This window comes from Coccinella septempunctata, chromosome 2, assembly GCF_907165205.1.
Source record: "Coccinella septempunctata chromosome 2, icCocSept1.1, whole genome shotgun sequence".
NCBI classification, from domain to species: Eukaryota; Metazoa; Arthropoda; class Insecta; order Coleoptera; family Coccinellidae; genus Coccinella; species Coccinella septempunctata.
Window position 1 is genome coordinate 7,032,853 of NC_058190.1, and position 15,944 is coordinate 7,048,796.

Consider the following 15,944-nt stretch of genomic DNA (forward strand, 5'->3'; position numbering starts at 1 on the left):
CAATATTGAAACTGGTATAAAACGGTTATAAAAAACGAACTTGTTATACTGTCACCCTTGAGCTTACTAAGTATGGACAATACCATTCTTTTCGGCATTTTTTATTTCACAAATTGCAGCAGTATTGGGTAACTAGATTTCATGCACATATTCAGTTTGGTCTCTTTTCTTTCTGATTAATCTGGAAAGTGAAAATAAAACGGATATGTTCTCGAATAATTTGACATTCCGAAGGCGCTCATGAACTTATTCCTCATATAATATGGTTCTCAAAATTTTACTTAAGAATTTAAAATAATTCATCTATCGTTGAATTACTTCAAAGTCATTCAATGTGGATTATCGCAGTTTGTTTTGAATTAGGCTAAGAATCAAATGCTGACATTTATTCTCATCTCAGAAATTCAAGTTCGAGTAGAGGTTTTGATAATAACAATACAATTGGGAATTCAAATGTAGATTACAGCGACATGGTGATGACAGTTCGAAATGAAAATGTATTGCAGTCATTGCCTTTTTTGAAGGGAATTTTAGATTTGTTAATAATTATCAATTTTATTTTAGGTCAATGAATGTCATGAAGTCTTAGTATTTATGAAAAAAATTCTGACTATGTTTTGAATCAGCTGATAAAAGAGAGCAACATTTTTCGAATCCTAACTTCTTGGTTCTTCACACGATCATAATAGATGGAAATGGATTATGTATATGGAGAGCTACAACTATGATATATTGCCTTCTCTATTATATGCAATGACTAAAATTGCAACATTGATACTAAGAAAACTTGTCCAAGTTGAACTGGAAATCAGAAATGATTTTCAAAATGAATTTTGTGTGAATGTTATCGAAAAATGCATATGTATATCAATTTAGTAGAAGGAAAAAGTCCTCTCTGGGGGAAACAGACTTGTTTTTTGTGTAAATCCTTTCATTTTGAGGTTATATACACTGCGCAAAAAAATTAACGCACATTATGGAAATCTCAAATTTATTCTACAACTGAAGGTGTTCTCAATGATAATTATTTTTATCAGAATTATGCATGCATATGTTATCCACTTTCAACGGAGTGCAAATTAGCACTCAGACAATAAGAAATCGCCTTAGAGAATATGATTTGAGGCCTCGTGTCGCGGCAAGAGGCCCAGCTCTTACCCCAGCCCATCGTAGGGCGCGTTTGGATTTTGCGACAGAGCATATCCATTGGGAAGAGGCCGATTGGGAAAGAGTTCTCTTCACAAATGAGTCTAGATTCTGCCTCTACCATTGTGATCGACGTTCCCTTGTATACAGACGTCCACATGAAAGATATGCTCTGTGCAATTTCCGGAATACCTACTACTGGTTTCGGGGGAGGATCGATTATGGTACGGGGTGGAATATCTTTGACTGCTCGCACAGACCTAGTGGTCGTTGATAATGGAGCTATGAATGCTGATAAGTATATAAGGAACATTCTTGAAGAACATGTAGTGCCATTTGCCCCATACATTGGTGAAAATTTCCTTTTTATGGACGATAATGCCAGACCCCATCGTGCGCGCATCGTTCAGGAGTACCTTGAAGAGGTTGAAGTCTCTCGAATGGAATGACCAGCAAGAAGTCCAGATCTCAATCCGATTGTGCAGGTTTGGGACAACCTCAATAGAAGGCTGAGAAGTTCAGAAAATCATCCACTACTCTCAATGACTTAGGAATCCAACTCGGAGAAATCTGGGCAGGATTTGATCAGAACATTTCAAGATCACTCATTTTGGGTATGAACCGTCGTTGCCGAGCTGTAATTAACGCAAGGGGTGGAAATATCAAGTATTAAATCACTTATCAGCATTTCAGTATTTTGAAAATTGTTCATTTCTCTTCTTTCACATAAGATTCGGTGAAATCCTGAATTTTTCTTCCATTTAATGTGTATTGTTTCATTCAAAACCTTCCCGAGAGAACATAAAAAATAAGTTATAAAGTCAATGTATAGTTAACTTCCATTAAAATTGAGATTTTCAGAATGTACGTTCATTTTTTTGCGCAGTGTGTATCCAGTTTAGTAAATTCATCTTCTATTCTTCGTAATCAATTCGAAATGTACAAAAACTTCACCGTGCTATAAGGGCGAGGTACATATGTCCTCAAGCATTGACTAAACGTTCATTTTATCGTGGAAAATAATAAAAAATGACATCTTCACAAGAAAGTCGTAATCGAAGATTTGCTCAAAGGATTCAAATTATGTAAACTTCATCGAGCTTTCATCATTGTCACGAGGTAGGTATATTAAGATATTTTCTACACATCAAGATATATTTTTCATGAAAACTCTTATTGAAACACCAAAATATTCTCCGTTCCTCGATGTGAACAAACAAACTTTTCATTTACAAAAATTGGCACGAGAAGGCGTATCGCTTGTTTGGAATTCCCAATAGTATTTTTTATTTTTCCGGAATCATTAATATCTCCCTATCTGGAATACAAAACGATGCCCCGTATTATGCGATTTTTACCGTGATGGTGAACTTCAGGGGGAATCGCGAACAAAAGAACTATGAATATGGGAGAATATCATCTGAATGACGAAATCTGTGTCATATTCCGGTGCTGGAGAACAAAGAGACATATAGGCGATAATTCACGGTGGAGGTATGCAGAGATTTTCAATACAATATGTGGGACCGTAATCTGTGCTGACTAGCTGTCTCATCTATCCTGCCCTGCTTTTGTATCATTCCAGCAGCGCATCTTATGGCTTTAAGATGTCAATCAAACATGGCTCCCCCGTGAGGGATTTTGCACATGTGACTCTTATTTCAGAATGCGGAGTGTAATTGGAATTCATCCGATAGGTATTGGGGCGCTGGCTAACTGTCTTCATGTTTATCGTCCATCCGAGAATTTCAATGAGCATATTGTTCGAAATTTATCGTATTTGCTGGTTCCATATAGAGTAATGACTAAAGTTTCACAGAAGAAGAGAAGTTGATTTTTTTTTCATGCGTAGTAGGAAGTTACTGAATGGTACAGATTCAATTGTACGTTGTGGACAAAATTGGTGATACCTGAACTACAACTTTTTCAACCCAACTAGATGAAGAAGAATGAATGTCACATTACGTTCGTCCTTTTTCGAGAAACTAATAATGCCATCAACTACATTTCTCTATCTTCTTTTGTTTTCGAGATATAAGCCAAAATTAAAATTTCAACTTTGGTCATTCTCTCCTATTCTGTTCGTGCTAGGATGTTGAAATGAAAACATTATAAAGACACTTTCTTGATAGTAGTCCAGTGGCCTGATTTTTTCTTACAGGTTTATTTGCTGAGCTATAACTTAAAGTTGTGTTTTTTCTAATGAAAACAGTTGTATAAAATGACTAAGAAGACTGAGGGCGATGTATGATATATTTCTGAAACGGTAAAAAAATGGCGATTCTTTGTAAGTCATCTCAAACTACTGTTTTCACGATAAAAAACACGACTTCATGTTATAGCTCAGCAAATGAACCTGTAGGAAAAATCATAGTACGCCACTGGATTGCTATCGAAAAAGTGTCTGTATAATGTCTTCATTTCAACATCCTAGCAAAAACAGAAACGGAGAAAATGACCAAATTTGGTCATTTTCAACTTAAGTTGAAATCGCCCAAATTTAAATTTTGGCCTATAACTCGAAAACAAAAGAAGATAGAGAAATGCAGTTGTTGGCATTATTAGTTTCTTAAAAAAAAGACGACATGAATCGTGTATTCATTTTCCTCTATCTCGTTGCGTTAAAAAGTTGTAGTTCAAGTATCACCAATGTTGCCCACCCTGCACAGCGTATGCTGCACTTGACTGCAGCGATGGTAATGCAGAAAATGTACCAAAACGGACCGTATATGTCCCGCTGAACTGTACAGTACAAACTGCATTTGACATACAGCCACAGTACAGCGTTGCTGCACTTCAAGTACATCGATGGCATTGCAATCACTGTACAGCAATCTGCACTTCAAATGCAGCAGTAATGTGCAGAAACTATACAGCAAGCTGTACTTTAAATGCGGTAGTCCCTCTGCAAAAACTGCACAGCAAGCTGCACTTTAAATGGAGTGGTCACGGTGCAAAAACTGCACAGCAAGCTGCACATTGAGTGCAGCAGTCACAGTGCGAAAACTGAAGAGCACGCTGTACTTTAAGTCCAGTAATCACTGTGCAAAAACTGAACAGCAAGCAGGATTTTAAATGCAGCAGTCAGTGTGCAAAAACTGTGCGGACAGCTGCACCTTGTATGCATTAGTCCTTGTGCATTAACTATATCGAACCAATATTCTGTATGTGAAGGAGTTCCCTTATATAAACCTATATCGATTTTGCATATCAAAAAATTTCAATTTCAATTATTATAACCCATATTTTGGTAATGAAAGGAGGATTCAATTATTGAATATTATCTATTCATGAAATGTCTCTTTAAAATTATATTTCATAATCGAATGTTCAAATTCTTTCAACTTTTTGAAGAAGGCATATGTTTGTTTTAGAAATTCCTATAAATTTATTAATCTAATTTCTATTATTTTCGGGTAGTCGGTATACGGCCGCTAAATGTGATGCTACATTTTCACTAGTTCGAATTGGAGAAGTTTCATCTGAATATCTTTTCCAGGAATTACTAAATATTCTGTTTAAATTTATTTATGAGAATTATTCGTTGGAAATGTTCCCATTTTTCGTGTTTGATGTTCCACAATAGATACAGCGCAAGTTGAATTTTATCATTTGAGTTTATGAAGGAGCTTGACCACACATGTAATTTTCAGAACCAATATTGGTAAGTATATAATAGCAAAACCGTTTTTTGCCTATCTCATAGTTCAATTTTGTAATTTGAACTAGAACGTCTGAGTCCTTGTTGTTTGTTTTTGTTGATATCGTTCACCTTCTGTTATCATTTCACATTCTTGATCTAAATTTCATATTCAGACCTCAAGAAGAAAAAAGCACAAGCACTTATAAGATTTTACAACCTCACTCTTATTTCAGGCAGCCCACTGAGTTTTTTACTGACGTTGTACTTATCAATATTTTAGATTTCATGGACCTGATTCGTAAAAATCGAAACATGTCGTCTTAAACAATTAAAAATGGTTCTTCTGACAGTGTTTAGACTACTACATTCATGCTTTGGGAATGTAGGTACTATACAGGGTATTTTTTTGACAGAAGGTAGAGCTCATCAAAATAAGTCATTTCACCACAAATTGTCTATATAAAATATCCAAGATGGTTGAGATACAACCCCTAGAACTTCGACAAAATTTTATTGATTTCCAAGTACGGGACTGTGGAAGGTGACTCCGGCACCGTAACAACGAAACATAACATCAACATATGGCTGGACGATGAATGGTCGGTACCAAGTTCATCGGATTAGCTGCATCCGGTCACTTTTGAGAGAATCATAATTGTTGTATCGTGCAATTTAGGGTGAAAAAAAATGTAGAAAATCGAGGCAGTTTCTTGAAAGTGCTTATGTTAGTTATGTTGAAAAAGTGCTATGATGTTTCCCCATATCATCCCATTTTTACGTTTGTTGGAATGCTCGAAGAAAAATATTGTGAATCCCATTGTGAAAAAATTGGTGGGATTTTGAAATATTATTCTATTTTTTACACTTGTGTCCTGAGTCTCTTCTGTCAGTTGTTGTCGAAATTATACATTTCAGAAAATCGTGTGAATTAGGTACTTAAAAGTAATGAGAACAATTGGCAATCCTAAGTGTCCATTTTCATTACCACGTAAATATCGAACCAGCCGATATCCTAAACGAAATCATATGGTCGAATCAGTAGATAAGTTTTTTCCCACAGCTTTGCGATAATTCAGCTAACAAACAGTCTAGGGTCATATTGGGATCCATTTCAGTAATCATTTTAAATTTTTTTCAACTTTGTCATTTATAAAGTTTTGTATAGGTGAATTTTGGTTAAACGCTTCATTTTGACCAGTTCTACCTTCTGTTGAAAAAACAGCCTCATCTTCAAATACACCCAGTATATATTAATATAGGTGCTCTGATGAATGCTGAGGCTAAGCCTATCTTGGCTTCCCACATACATTCTAGAACAGCCCAGACCTAAAAGTACGTTTTTGATCGGAGTGCAACTATGACGCTACAATCTATGATTGCCGAGTCTTATTGTGATTCGAAATACCATAGTCCTCAACCAATTTGATGAATAAGACTATATATGTCTACTAATCGGTACTCATGTCAATCATCAGTTTCTAGAAATAGGCTAGCAATATGGATAGCAACTCATAACAGGGCATTAGCACCAATTCCAGGTATCCTTTATTTCGCCCAGCAGAAACATAATCCGAATAACTAATCTTTGTAGACATCTCTAGATATCAAAGTGTCCACCAGAATTGGTGTAGAGAAACCAGGGCATCGTATGCCGTTCAAGGTTGAGCTGATGATGCCGTCTGCATCCTTCAGATGTTCAGTATTATTTCACTAAGAGATGGGCGCTAAATGATCTGTCATTAGAATAGAATCTAACATATTAGATTCTAGAATTAGAATTCTAGATTAGAATAACACCAGCTATTCTTTGAAGGGAAAATAGCGAACCTACCCTGGTAGCTACGAGCCGAAGACAAGTTTCCTCGGTGTCTGTGGTGTTAGCGACAACCAGTGAAAGTCAAAATCAACGTACACAAATTATATTTGTCGACTCGTACATGGAAACACAAATGGCACTATTATAAAATTTGTACAGTGAAACACCCGAGATCAGTGAATTTACAGGGGCAAAACGGACGGAATGAAACAGGATCCGATCTCAAACGTTATACGGGGTTTACGGACGAGTTCGCCAGCCAGAACCTAAGACGCACACTTAACGGACAGGTATCGGACCTCAGCCAGGTTAGGGATGAAACAACACAGCACAGATTCCCGATAGCTCACACCTAGATGCGTTCTACACCCCCCGAGTATCAACGCCAGCGGGGTTCTTCAATAAGAGCAGTAGTGAGCGTCGAACAAATGAGGGAGGAAAGAGGGTTAGCCACTCCAAAGTGCTTTCCGCACCCCCTGAGTATTCACGCCAGCGGGGTGTTTCAGCAGTAGGGGTGGAACTTAACACGGGGTGATAAAGAATGAAGGAAGTTTTTCGCCACTCCAAAATGCTTTCCGCACCCCCTGAGTATCCACGCCAGCGGGGTGCTTTGGCAGTAGGAGTGGAACTAAAACTAGGGAGTAAGGGATGAAGGAAGTTTTTCGCCACTCCAAAGTTCGTTCTGTTCCCCCTGAGTATCCACGCCAGCGGGGTGCTTCAGCAGTAGGAGTGGAACCTAAACCGGGGAGTAGGGGATAAAGGGAGGCTGATATAAAATTCCAATGATATAAAAAAGACAAAAAAAGGAGGAGTGTAGTCTTACCTATGGTTTCGTTTGGCCACTTGCACTCGTAAGTTCCCAGAAAACAAAAAAAAATATCACCCAATACCGTGAAGAAAAAAAAGGAAATTTTTACTCTGAATGGTGAAAACGGAACTCAAAAGAAATCCTCTAATAAAATTCAACGGCAGAAAGCTAATCTACTACGGCGGACGGCACTATAGTCTGAGGTAAGGCAATTAATCGTAAGTTGAGAGCGAGTGAATCAATCGTCAGTTAAGAGCGGGTGAATCAATCGTATGTGACAGCGAGTCGCAAGTGAAAAGCAAGTGAAGTGACCTGCGGGGGAACATCTAATTTTATACCTACAGGGGGGTGCGGAAATCAGATGTGCCCCGACTGTCGAAATTCGGTAAAATTTGCGTCGATTAAGACGTCTTAATTTCGACTTATCTGTGCTAGCGAACAAAAAACACGGTTATCTTCCAATTCAGGATGTTTTATACGGTGCGACATCGTTTTTAGGAGATGAAAACGAAATGAAAACCGTGCGGAATGTTTACAATTCCGAACGATGTTGGAATCCTGAATTGGAAACTGAAAATATTTCTCTCCAAAATTAATTCGGAACAAAATTACTTAAGAATGAATAGACTATTGTGGTCTTCGAAGGTTGTTTTTTCTGGGTTATTATTCCGAACTTTTTTATGAAACTATACATACTAGGGGGGATGCAAGATTGATGCAAGAGAGAAAAATTTTGAGGAAGCTGTGGTGAGAAAGAGAACATTGAGTTGATAATATGTCTACGCACAATTCAAAGCACACATTAATGTCCAAAAGCGTACCCCCAACATTGCATTATCGTCCATCATCTCTCCCGTACGATGAACTTCAGCAAATTCCTATTTTTCCGACTGTTTCAACTTCAATCATTCCGAAACCGTGGTCAGCCTGCCGATAAAAAATTAAACAAGTGAATGAAGCCGACATAAATCGTCGGGATTTAACAAATTGTCCTGGTGGTGCACCGCCGCCTGCTCCGATTTTTCAACCGATTGCACCTACGTCAGTCCTGCTGAAAGTCAACTCTAATACATTTTATATTTCCCCCGTTAGCTGGCCAGAAGCTTTTTTCGTGGTCCGCTTTCATAAGTCGCCATTTATTAGTTTGCGAGGAGGTAATTCCTCATATATCAGAATCAATGTGGTGTGCGGAAGGATGTGATGTATACGAATCACGAAGTATGCGAATAAAAGGAAATCGTTTTGCGAATTTTAGCAGGTTAGAATCTCAAAGCACGATTTCAGAACGTTGATATAAAATGTATTAGGTATATTTTCTCTACCAGTACTTTCAACAGCCTTCTATTCGATAATAATTGAGTGCACACAATCGAACCACGGTTAAATCTTCACTGAGTAGGTGTCAAAAGTGTTTTTTTTTTCGCAAGACAACAACAAGATGGCGGATAATGATGACGTGTCAGAACGGTACTCCGAAGAAAGTGCCGATCTAGAATTAAAAACTACACAAAAATGTGGCAGATATTTCAAATGTTGCGTTAAAAAGCAATATACAACGTTTATATGTAAAAATTGCGGAGGTGCTTACCACGAATCATGTGCAAAAAGGCTTATGGACAAAAGTGGCTTATCATTTTTGGATGAAACCTTTATAAAGTGCTGTGAAATGAATGAATCTACTAAAACCACAATCGAAAAACCAAGAGTGGTGAAAAAGGGGTCAGGTGAGAGTGAAATTGGACTACTGAAACAGGAAAATACGGCAGTGAAGTATGAGAATCAAATGTTACGAGCGGAAATTGAGCATCTAAAGTCCATGCTAGAAGAGTATAAGGAGAGTAGAGAACGACTCATTAGTGAAATAAATGATAAAAACCTGATTTTGAAGCAAAATAATCAACTTTTATTTGAAAAGATTAAAAGGTTAGAAAATGATGATCCTAAAAAAGTGGAGTCCAAACATGAAAAAAATTGTCAAATCATAAACAATAAAAACATTGAAAGCAATGACAATTTAACAGTCACAGAAATACCCATGTCTCGTATAACCTCGAACTGGAAACCACAGAACACATTTACATCAAACAATAAACAAAACCCCAAAATGCATGAGAGAGATCTCAGCAAAAATCAAAAATTAACGACAACTTCTACGGGAAAAGGGCATGATGTGGAATGTAAAGGTAAACAACAACAATCACCTAATATTGCAAGAATGCAAGAAAATAGAATAAACCCACTTGATCATGGTACTGTGGATCTCACTGGCGTACTTGAGGACAGAATTCAGTTTTCAGGAGGAGACGGTCAGCAAATGGGAGAATGGAATCTAGTAGGACATAAAAGGAAAACTTCAAAACGGTCAAGACCAGCTCCAATTAAAGGAGAATTAGAAAAATTCAACTTGACAGTAGCCGAGAACCAATGTTGTCTGTTCGTGTCGGGTCTGAATCCAGATGTAGTTGCTCAAGAAGTGAAGGAATACATAGATGAGACCTTCAACATAAAATGCAAATGTGAAAAAATGAAGACTAAAAAAGATAAATTCAAAAGCTCTTTTAAAATATATGTCCCAGTTGATTCAAAGGACAAAGTTATGAATGGAAGTATGTGGGGAAAGGGGATTATTGTTAACCATTTTTTACACCTCAGAAGAAACATCGACAGAGAATTGAATTAAGTGATTGCTTAAATATATTGCATCAGAATATACAATGCCTGAGAAACAAACTGCCTGAAATAGAACTCTTGGTAGAAGAACTCGAAAAACCTCCTGATATTATGTGTTTCACTGAACACTGGATGGATGGGCAGGAAATTCAGTTTTTGAAAATCCCAAAATATAATGTTATATCAAATTTCTCCAGGGAACAGTATATCCATGGGGGAACATGTATTTTAATCAGGGATAACATTCATGATTTTGAAGACATTCCAGATATCACCAACTTAAGTGTGGAAAAGCAGATTGAGGTATCTTGTGTGTACAGCAAATCGAGGAAATTAATGGTCTTGTCTGTATATAGAACTTGTCGGGGAAGTATACAGGTATTTATGACTAAAATGGATCAATTACTCAATGTAGTAAACAAAAAATTTGCTAAAAGCAAAGTGGTACTATGCGGTGACTTTAACGTCAATTTAATGGAAGAAAGTGAAGCAAAATACAATTTCCTGGATATGCTTGATAGCTATGATTTACAACCAACAATATATGAACCAACTAGAATAACAAAAACATCAAAAACTTTGTTAGATAATATCTTTGTCAACACTCTTGATTTTGCAAATAACAGCAATATAAATTCTCTTTTGTGTGATCACATGGCTCAGTTCATAACCATAGAAAGTAATAATGTTATACATAAAAAAACTACTGAGAAAAAAAGACTGTTCACTAACACCAAAATTCAACAGTTTGTTCACAGCTTACAGGATGTATCTTGGCAGGATGTGATGAACGAAATGGATACGGAAAGAGCATATAACGGTTTCTCAGAGATAATGAAGATTCACTTAAACCTTATCTTCCCACAAAAAAAATGCACTGCCAGTAGGAACACAAAATCATGGATTACTACTGGGATAAGAACATCAAGTAAGCGAAAAAGAGTAATTTGGAATGAAGTACAGGAAGGAAAAATAACACTTGATTACTATAGAAAATACTGTCGAATACTCAAGCAAGTTACTAGACAGGCTAAATGGATGAGCAACAGGAAGTATATAATGGAAGCTGAAAATAAAAGCAGAGCCACATGGAATCTGGTAAACAACATCACAAATAAAAAACATGGTGGAAGTAACTCTATTCTGAATGCATTTCCTCAAGGAAATGAAGACGATATACTAAATAGTGTCAACTCATATTTTATTGACTCAATCAAGAAAAACAGTGAAGTAAATACTAATGTTGATAACATAAAATCTTGCAGTAAGAGTATTTTTCTGAGTCCAGTTGTAGAGCAAGAAATGTATCACTATATCCTAAATCTGAAAAATAAAAAATCTGTTGGTCATGATGAATTACCTGTGGAACTTCTTAAAAAGTGTGCATCAATAATAACATCACCTCTGACACATATATTCAATCAGATTTTACAAACAGGGAAGTATCCTCAGATGCTAAAGGAAGCACTTGTGATACCAATATTTAAAAAAGGCAGTAGAGAAAGATTTGACAACTACAGACCCATATCACTACTATCTAATGTGAACAAAATTTTTGAAAAAATAATCTTTGATAAACTCATTAAGTTTTTTGAGGAAAATAACATATTAGTTAAACAGCAATGCGGTTTCAGAAGGGGTAAATCTACCATAAATGCGATATACCAAGCACTCAAAACCATAATAAAATCACTGAACCAAAAGCACACCACAGCTGCTCTATGTTTGGACCTGTCAAAGGCCTTTGATAGGGTTGATCATGAGAAGCTATTAGCCAAGTTGGAAAAATATGGTATAAGAGGTGTAGCACTGAATCTAATAAGGTCATATCTCACAAACAGAATGCAAAAAACAACCAGCAAGGGGAAAGATGGTAACATAAAGACTTCGAAGTGGAAACAAGTGAAGAGCGGGGTTCCCCAGGGATCTATCCTAGGTCCATTGCTCTATATTCTTTATACAAATGATTTGATTCAGTGCACTGACAATAATGCTGTTATGTTTGCAGATGATACAACTATAATTACTGAAGCTGATAATTTAAATGATTGTAGATCTAGTCTTGAAAAAGATATGGAAAAAATGAATAAATGGTTTAATGAAAACAACCTAATGCTTAATATAGACAAAACTAAAGTCTTATTGTTCAGAGGTGAAGAAACAGATGAGTTGAATTTAAAACATCAAGATACAAACATCAAAACAACACAAAGTCTATCATTCTTAGGATTAAATATTGACTCTAAGCTAAACTGGAAGAGTCAAATTGAAAAACTTGCTCCAAATATAGCACGACATTGCTATGCTTTGAGGGTCATCCGAGATACAATAGGGGTGGATGCTGCATTGTCTGCCTATCATGCGTTCGTTCACTCAAGAATCAGATATGGGATAATCTTCTGGGCAAGATCTCCATTAGTTGAAAGAATTTTTCTACTACAAAAAAAATGTTTAAGAGTAATTTTTGGAATGAAACAAACTGAAACCTGTAAAACTATATTTAAAAACTTTAGTATATTAACCCTTTACAGTTTGTATATATATGAGTGTGTAATGTTTGTCATTAATAATCGTTCTGAATTCAAAAATATAGAACATCCCTATAACACCAGAGGGAAAAATTGTTTAATTGAGGATAAGCCAAACTTCTCATACTTGCAGAGAAATGTTACATATAGTTTGTTGTCAATATGGAATAATTTACCTGAAAAATTCAAAAAACGATCTCTCAGTGTACAGAAAAGTAGCCTTAAAAATTTTCTTGTAAAGAAATGCTATTACAGTTTAAACGAGTTCCTAAATGAAGGAAATTATGAGGAACTGTAGAATTTAATTTCTTACTATTTTGTTTTTTTTTCTTACTATTTTGTTTTTTTTTTTTTCTTTTTTCTTTTACCTTTGTAAATGAATTGTGTTTGACAAGATCAACAACTGTATTGGTTACATGATTGAATAAATGTATCTCTCTCTCTCTCTCTCTCTCTATATTTTATTTTCTTTTTCGGTTTCCTCATGAGACATTGAAAATACTCAATAAAAATGTTTACTTCGAGAATATTTACCGTTTTCCAGTCTTCAAGGATGATAGTTTATTTTTCGAATGAAAAAATTTGAAACAATTCGCCTCAAGTGAAATGAATTTTATTTTTGTTCAGGTAGGTACTGATTTGTCCCGGAAATCGATTTATTTGAACCCTCCCTTCATTTTTTAACTAATGAAGATAAAAAACACTGTTATTTATATGAAAAACTTATCAAGAATTTGCACTGTATTTCTTCTCAAATCTAATTTAATTTTCCTACGTTTCGGAGATAATTACTCCTTCTTCAGGGCTAAAAAGACGAAAAGAACACTCAATGAAACAATCACAAAAAGACAGGATTAGATATTAACCTAAAGAATATCAATCTGTAAGAGAGGAATATTTAGTTCTTAACAAATATTCAACAAAACTTTCAGAAAACGTCGCCAACAACGAGTCAAAATAGAAACGTCAAATACAATATAATGACCAGAAAATCGCAAAAGTCAAACAAACACAATCTTAAACTAATTGAAAGATCATCTTCGTCTCCTTAATATATTCTTGGAACATATATACACTCCATTCACTTTTATTTTAGCACTCGGTTGGCCATGGAAATTTGACACATTTCACTCTGTATAGTACGAAAATGTGGGGTTATGACGCTTGTCAAAACATTTTTGGGTTTTGAATCAACGCTATGTTGCCCTTCTTCATAAACTTTTTAGGGTTTTCACTCCCAATCTCTGAAACAAAATCAATTAAAAATGAAATCAACGATTTGCTCCTGCGTAAATTCTTGCACTAATTTGTCAGGAGCAAATTAAATAGAAAAAATTGTTGCCTGACAATGAACTGAAAATAAATAACGTTGAAATTATAATTCTGTAACGTTTCGGAGTCTATATCAGACTCCTTCATCAGACGAAAAATCTATTTTCGAAAATCTTCTGAATTGTGGCTTTTGTTTGACATTAATTGTCAATACATAGAAACAGAGACTACATAGAAACGTTGATTCATTTAATTTTGAAATTACCGGATGACAGTTCCTTCTTTAGTAAATTGATCCAAATATGATCTATTCCTACCGAACAATTTGCCAAATTATTATCTTGATCAAGATAATAATAAGACTGCTAAAATAAATGTGAATGGAATGTGAATTGGGTTCTTGAATTTTTGGTATTTTTTTTTGATATTTTTATGGTACGAAATGCTCATAATGAGAAAACTGAAAGACGTGGGTGATATCTTGTGTTCGAAGAAGATTCATCAAATTAATTAAAACCGAAATTTCGAAATTCATTCCATTCGATAAATCTAAAGATCAGAATCGACCTATTTTTTTAATTTCTACGAGATCGACTTGAAAATCTCACGCTATCGGCCGGTCGATCGTGATCGACAGTTTGAGCACCCTTGCATTGTATTGTTCTAGTAGGTGTAAGGAGTAGGTTCACGCTGGATGCACTGTATGGGCCATCGTATCGTACGTAAAACAAAGATGTAATAACAATGGACCTGTGATTGGTGCATTTAAAAGTATAGATTTTATTAATGTTGCCTTCAATCTTTATTCATTAATGCATCCCGTTACCTTGAATAAATCTACGGAAAAACACAAAAAAAAACCTTCTTTTTAGAATACCCATATCGTCATCACTTTTTTGGCATTTCGTCATCTCACCATCCATATAGGATAAGAATCCGACGAAGAATATGACGCATTATACACCTATTTTTTCATTTCGAAATTAACCATCAAAAAATACAAATGAAAAATGTAAAGAACTAATGACAGCCAATAACAGTGTCGCTGCATGTATTTCGTTAGAGGAGCAAACAATAGTTTTTTTTAAAGCTTACTCTTACCCCCTTTCCCTACGCATTCCGAAGTCTCAAACTGAATCGTTTAAATATGACTATAGTAATCAGGATTGCAGTTGGAAGCGTCGGAATATTATAAGCAAAAGGTCTTGGATGAATGTGACACTATTAACATCTCCATATACAAACCGCAATTCATGAATTCCAAAACTCGTTCATTTCATCAGTTTAATACGGTTTAAGGCTGTAAATTCGTAACAGTTTGAGTAATGGATATATTTCATCAGAAGTAAGTCATGTCGGTTATATGCAGGTCTGGAATTCGGCATGCCACAGCTTGGGCATGCTGTACGGATTATCAAACATTCCTGTCGAATTCCAGACTCGAAACAGAGACCACTGGACAGAGGTCGGATCATAAAATAGGGAAGAGGGAGGCCACATTTCATCAGGATAACCGATATGAAAATTATTCAGCATGTGTTATTATTTCGCTGCTTCTGCTGGGGTTTTATGAGTGATATTTCATTTTTGCAGGATAAATGAAAGCTAAGACCCAAAAAACGGAAGTGATCCAGTAGGCAGATTGTGAACACACCTTTTAGGTAAGTTTTTTAGGTCTCATCAATTCTTTGTAACGCATAAACCCGTAGCCCACTGACAAAATCGTTTTTACTTCATTTGTGTATGCACTCTATCTTATATTTTTCTTCTTTGAGAATTTTTGTGTCTTCTGGAAATGTCCAGAATGTCGATCATGCTGGTTTTATTGTATATTCATAAACACAACAGGAAATATACTAACTGACAAAGAAACTGCAACATCCAGAAAGAACTGTTTAAATTTTAATTTTCTTCTGGTAACACATAGATAGTATAGCAACAAGTAAATGATTAAAATTTGGAAAAAAATGGTTTTTTTTATGAAAACATTTTTTGTTACTTAAATATTGTAGTCGTTTTCGTCAAATTTTTTAAATTTTACAAAAAACCAACTGTTCGAAG

The 15,944-nt window shown here is 35.5% G+C and overlaps 1 protein-coding gene and 1 long non-coding RNA gene across 3 annotated transcripts; one reads left to right on the forward strand and one right to left on the reverse strand.

Annotated features, from left to right (window-relative positions):
* Positions 1–9,260: 9,260 nt before the first annotated feature.
* LOC123307619 lies at positions 9,261–11,145 on the forward strand. 2 transcript variants are annotated; one of them, XM_044890002.1, is made up of 2 exons: positions 9,261–9,596; positions 9,711–10,762. In XM_044890002.1, the coding sequence occupies exons 1-2, from the start codon at positions 9,449–9,451 to the stop codon at positions 10,091–10,093; spliced, it is 531 nt and encodes a 176-aa protein (XP_044745937.1). In that variant the 5' UTR covers positions 9,261–9,448; the 3' UTR covers positions 10,094–10,762. The 2 variants fall into 2 exon arrangements, 1 of the variants encoding a protein (XP_044745937.1); XR_006536989.1 differs by adding an exon at positions 10,831–11,145 and having other exon boundaries at positions 9,261–10,461.
* Positions 11,146–12,566: 1,421 nt separating this feature from the next.
* LOC123308317 lies at positions 12,567–13,064 on the reverse strand. Its single transcript, XR_006537089.1, has 2 exons — positions 12,980–13,064; positions 12,567–12,787 (listed from the first exon to the last, which is right to left on the reverse strand). It is a non-coding gene; the product is annotated as an uncharacterized LOC123308317 (long non-coding RNA).
* Between the last annotated feature and the right edge of the window lie 2,880 nt (positions 13,065–15,944).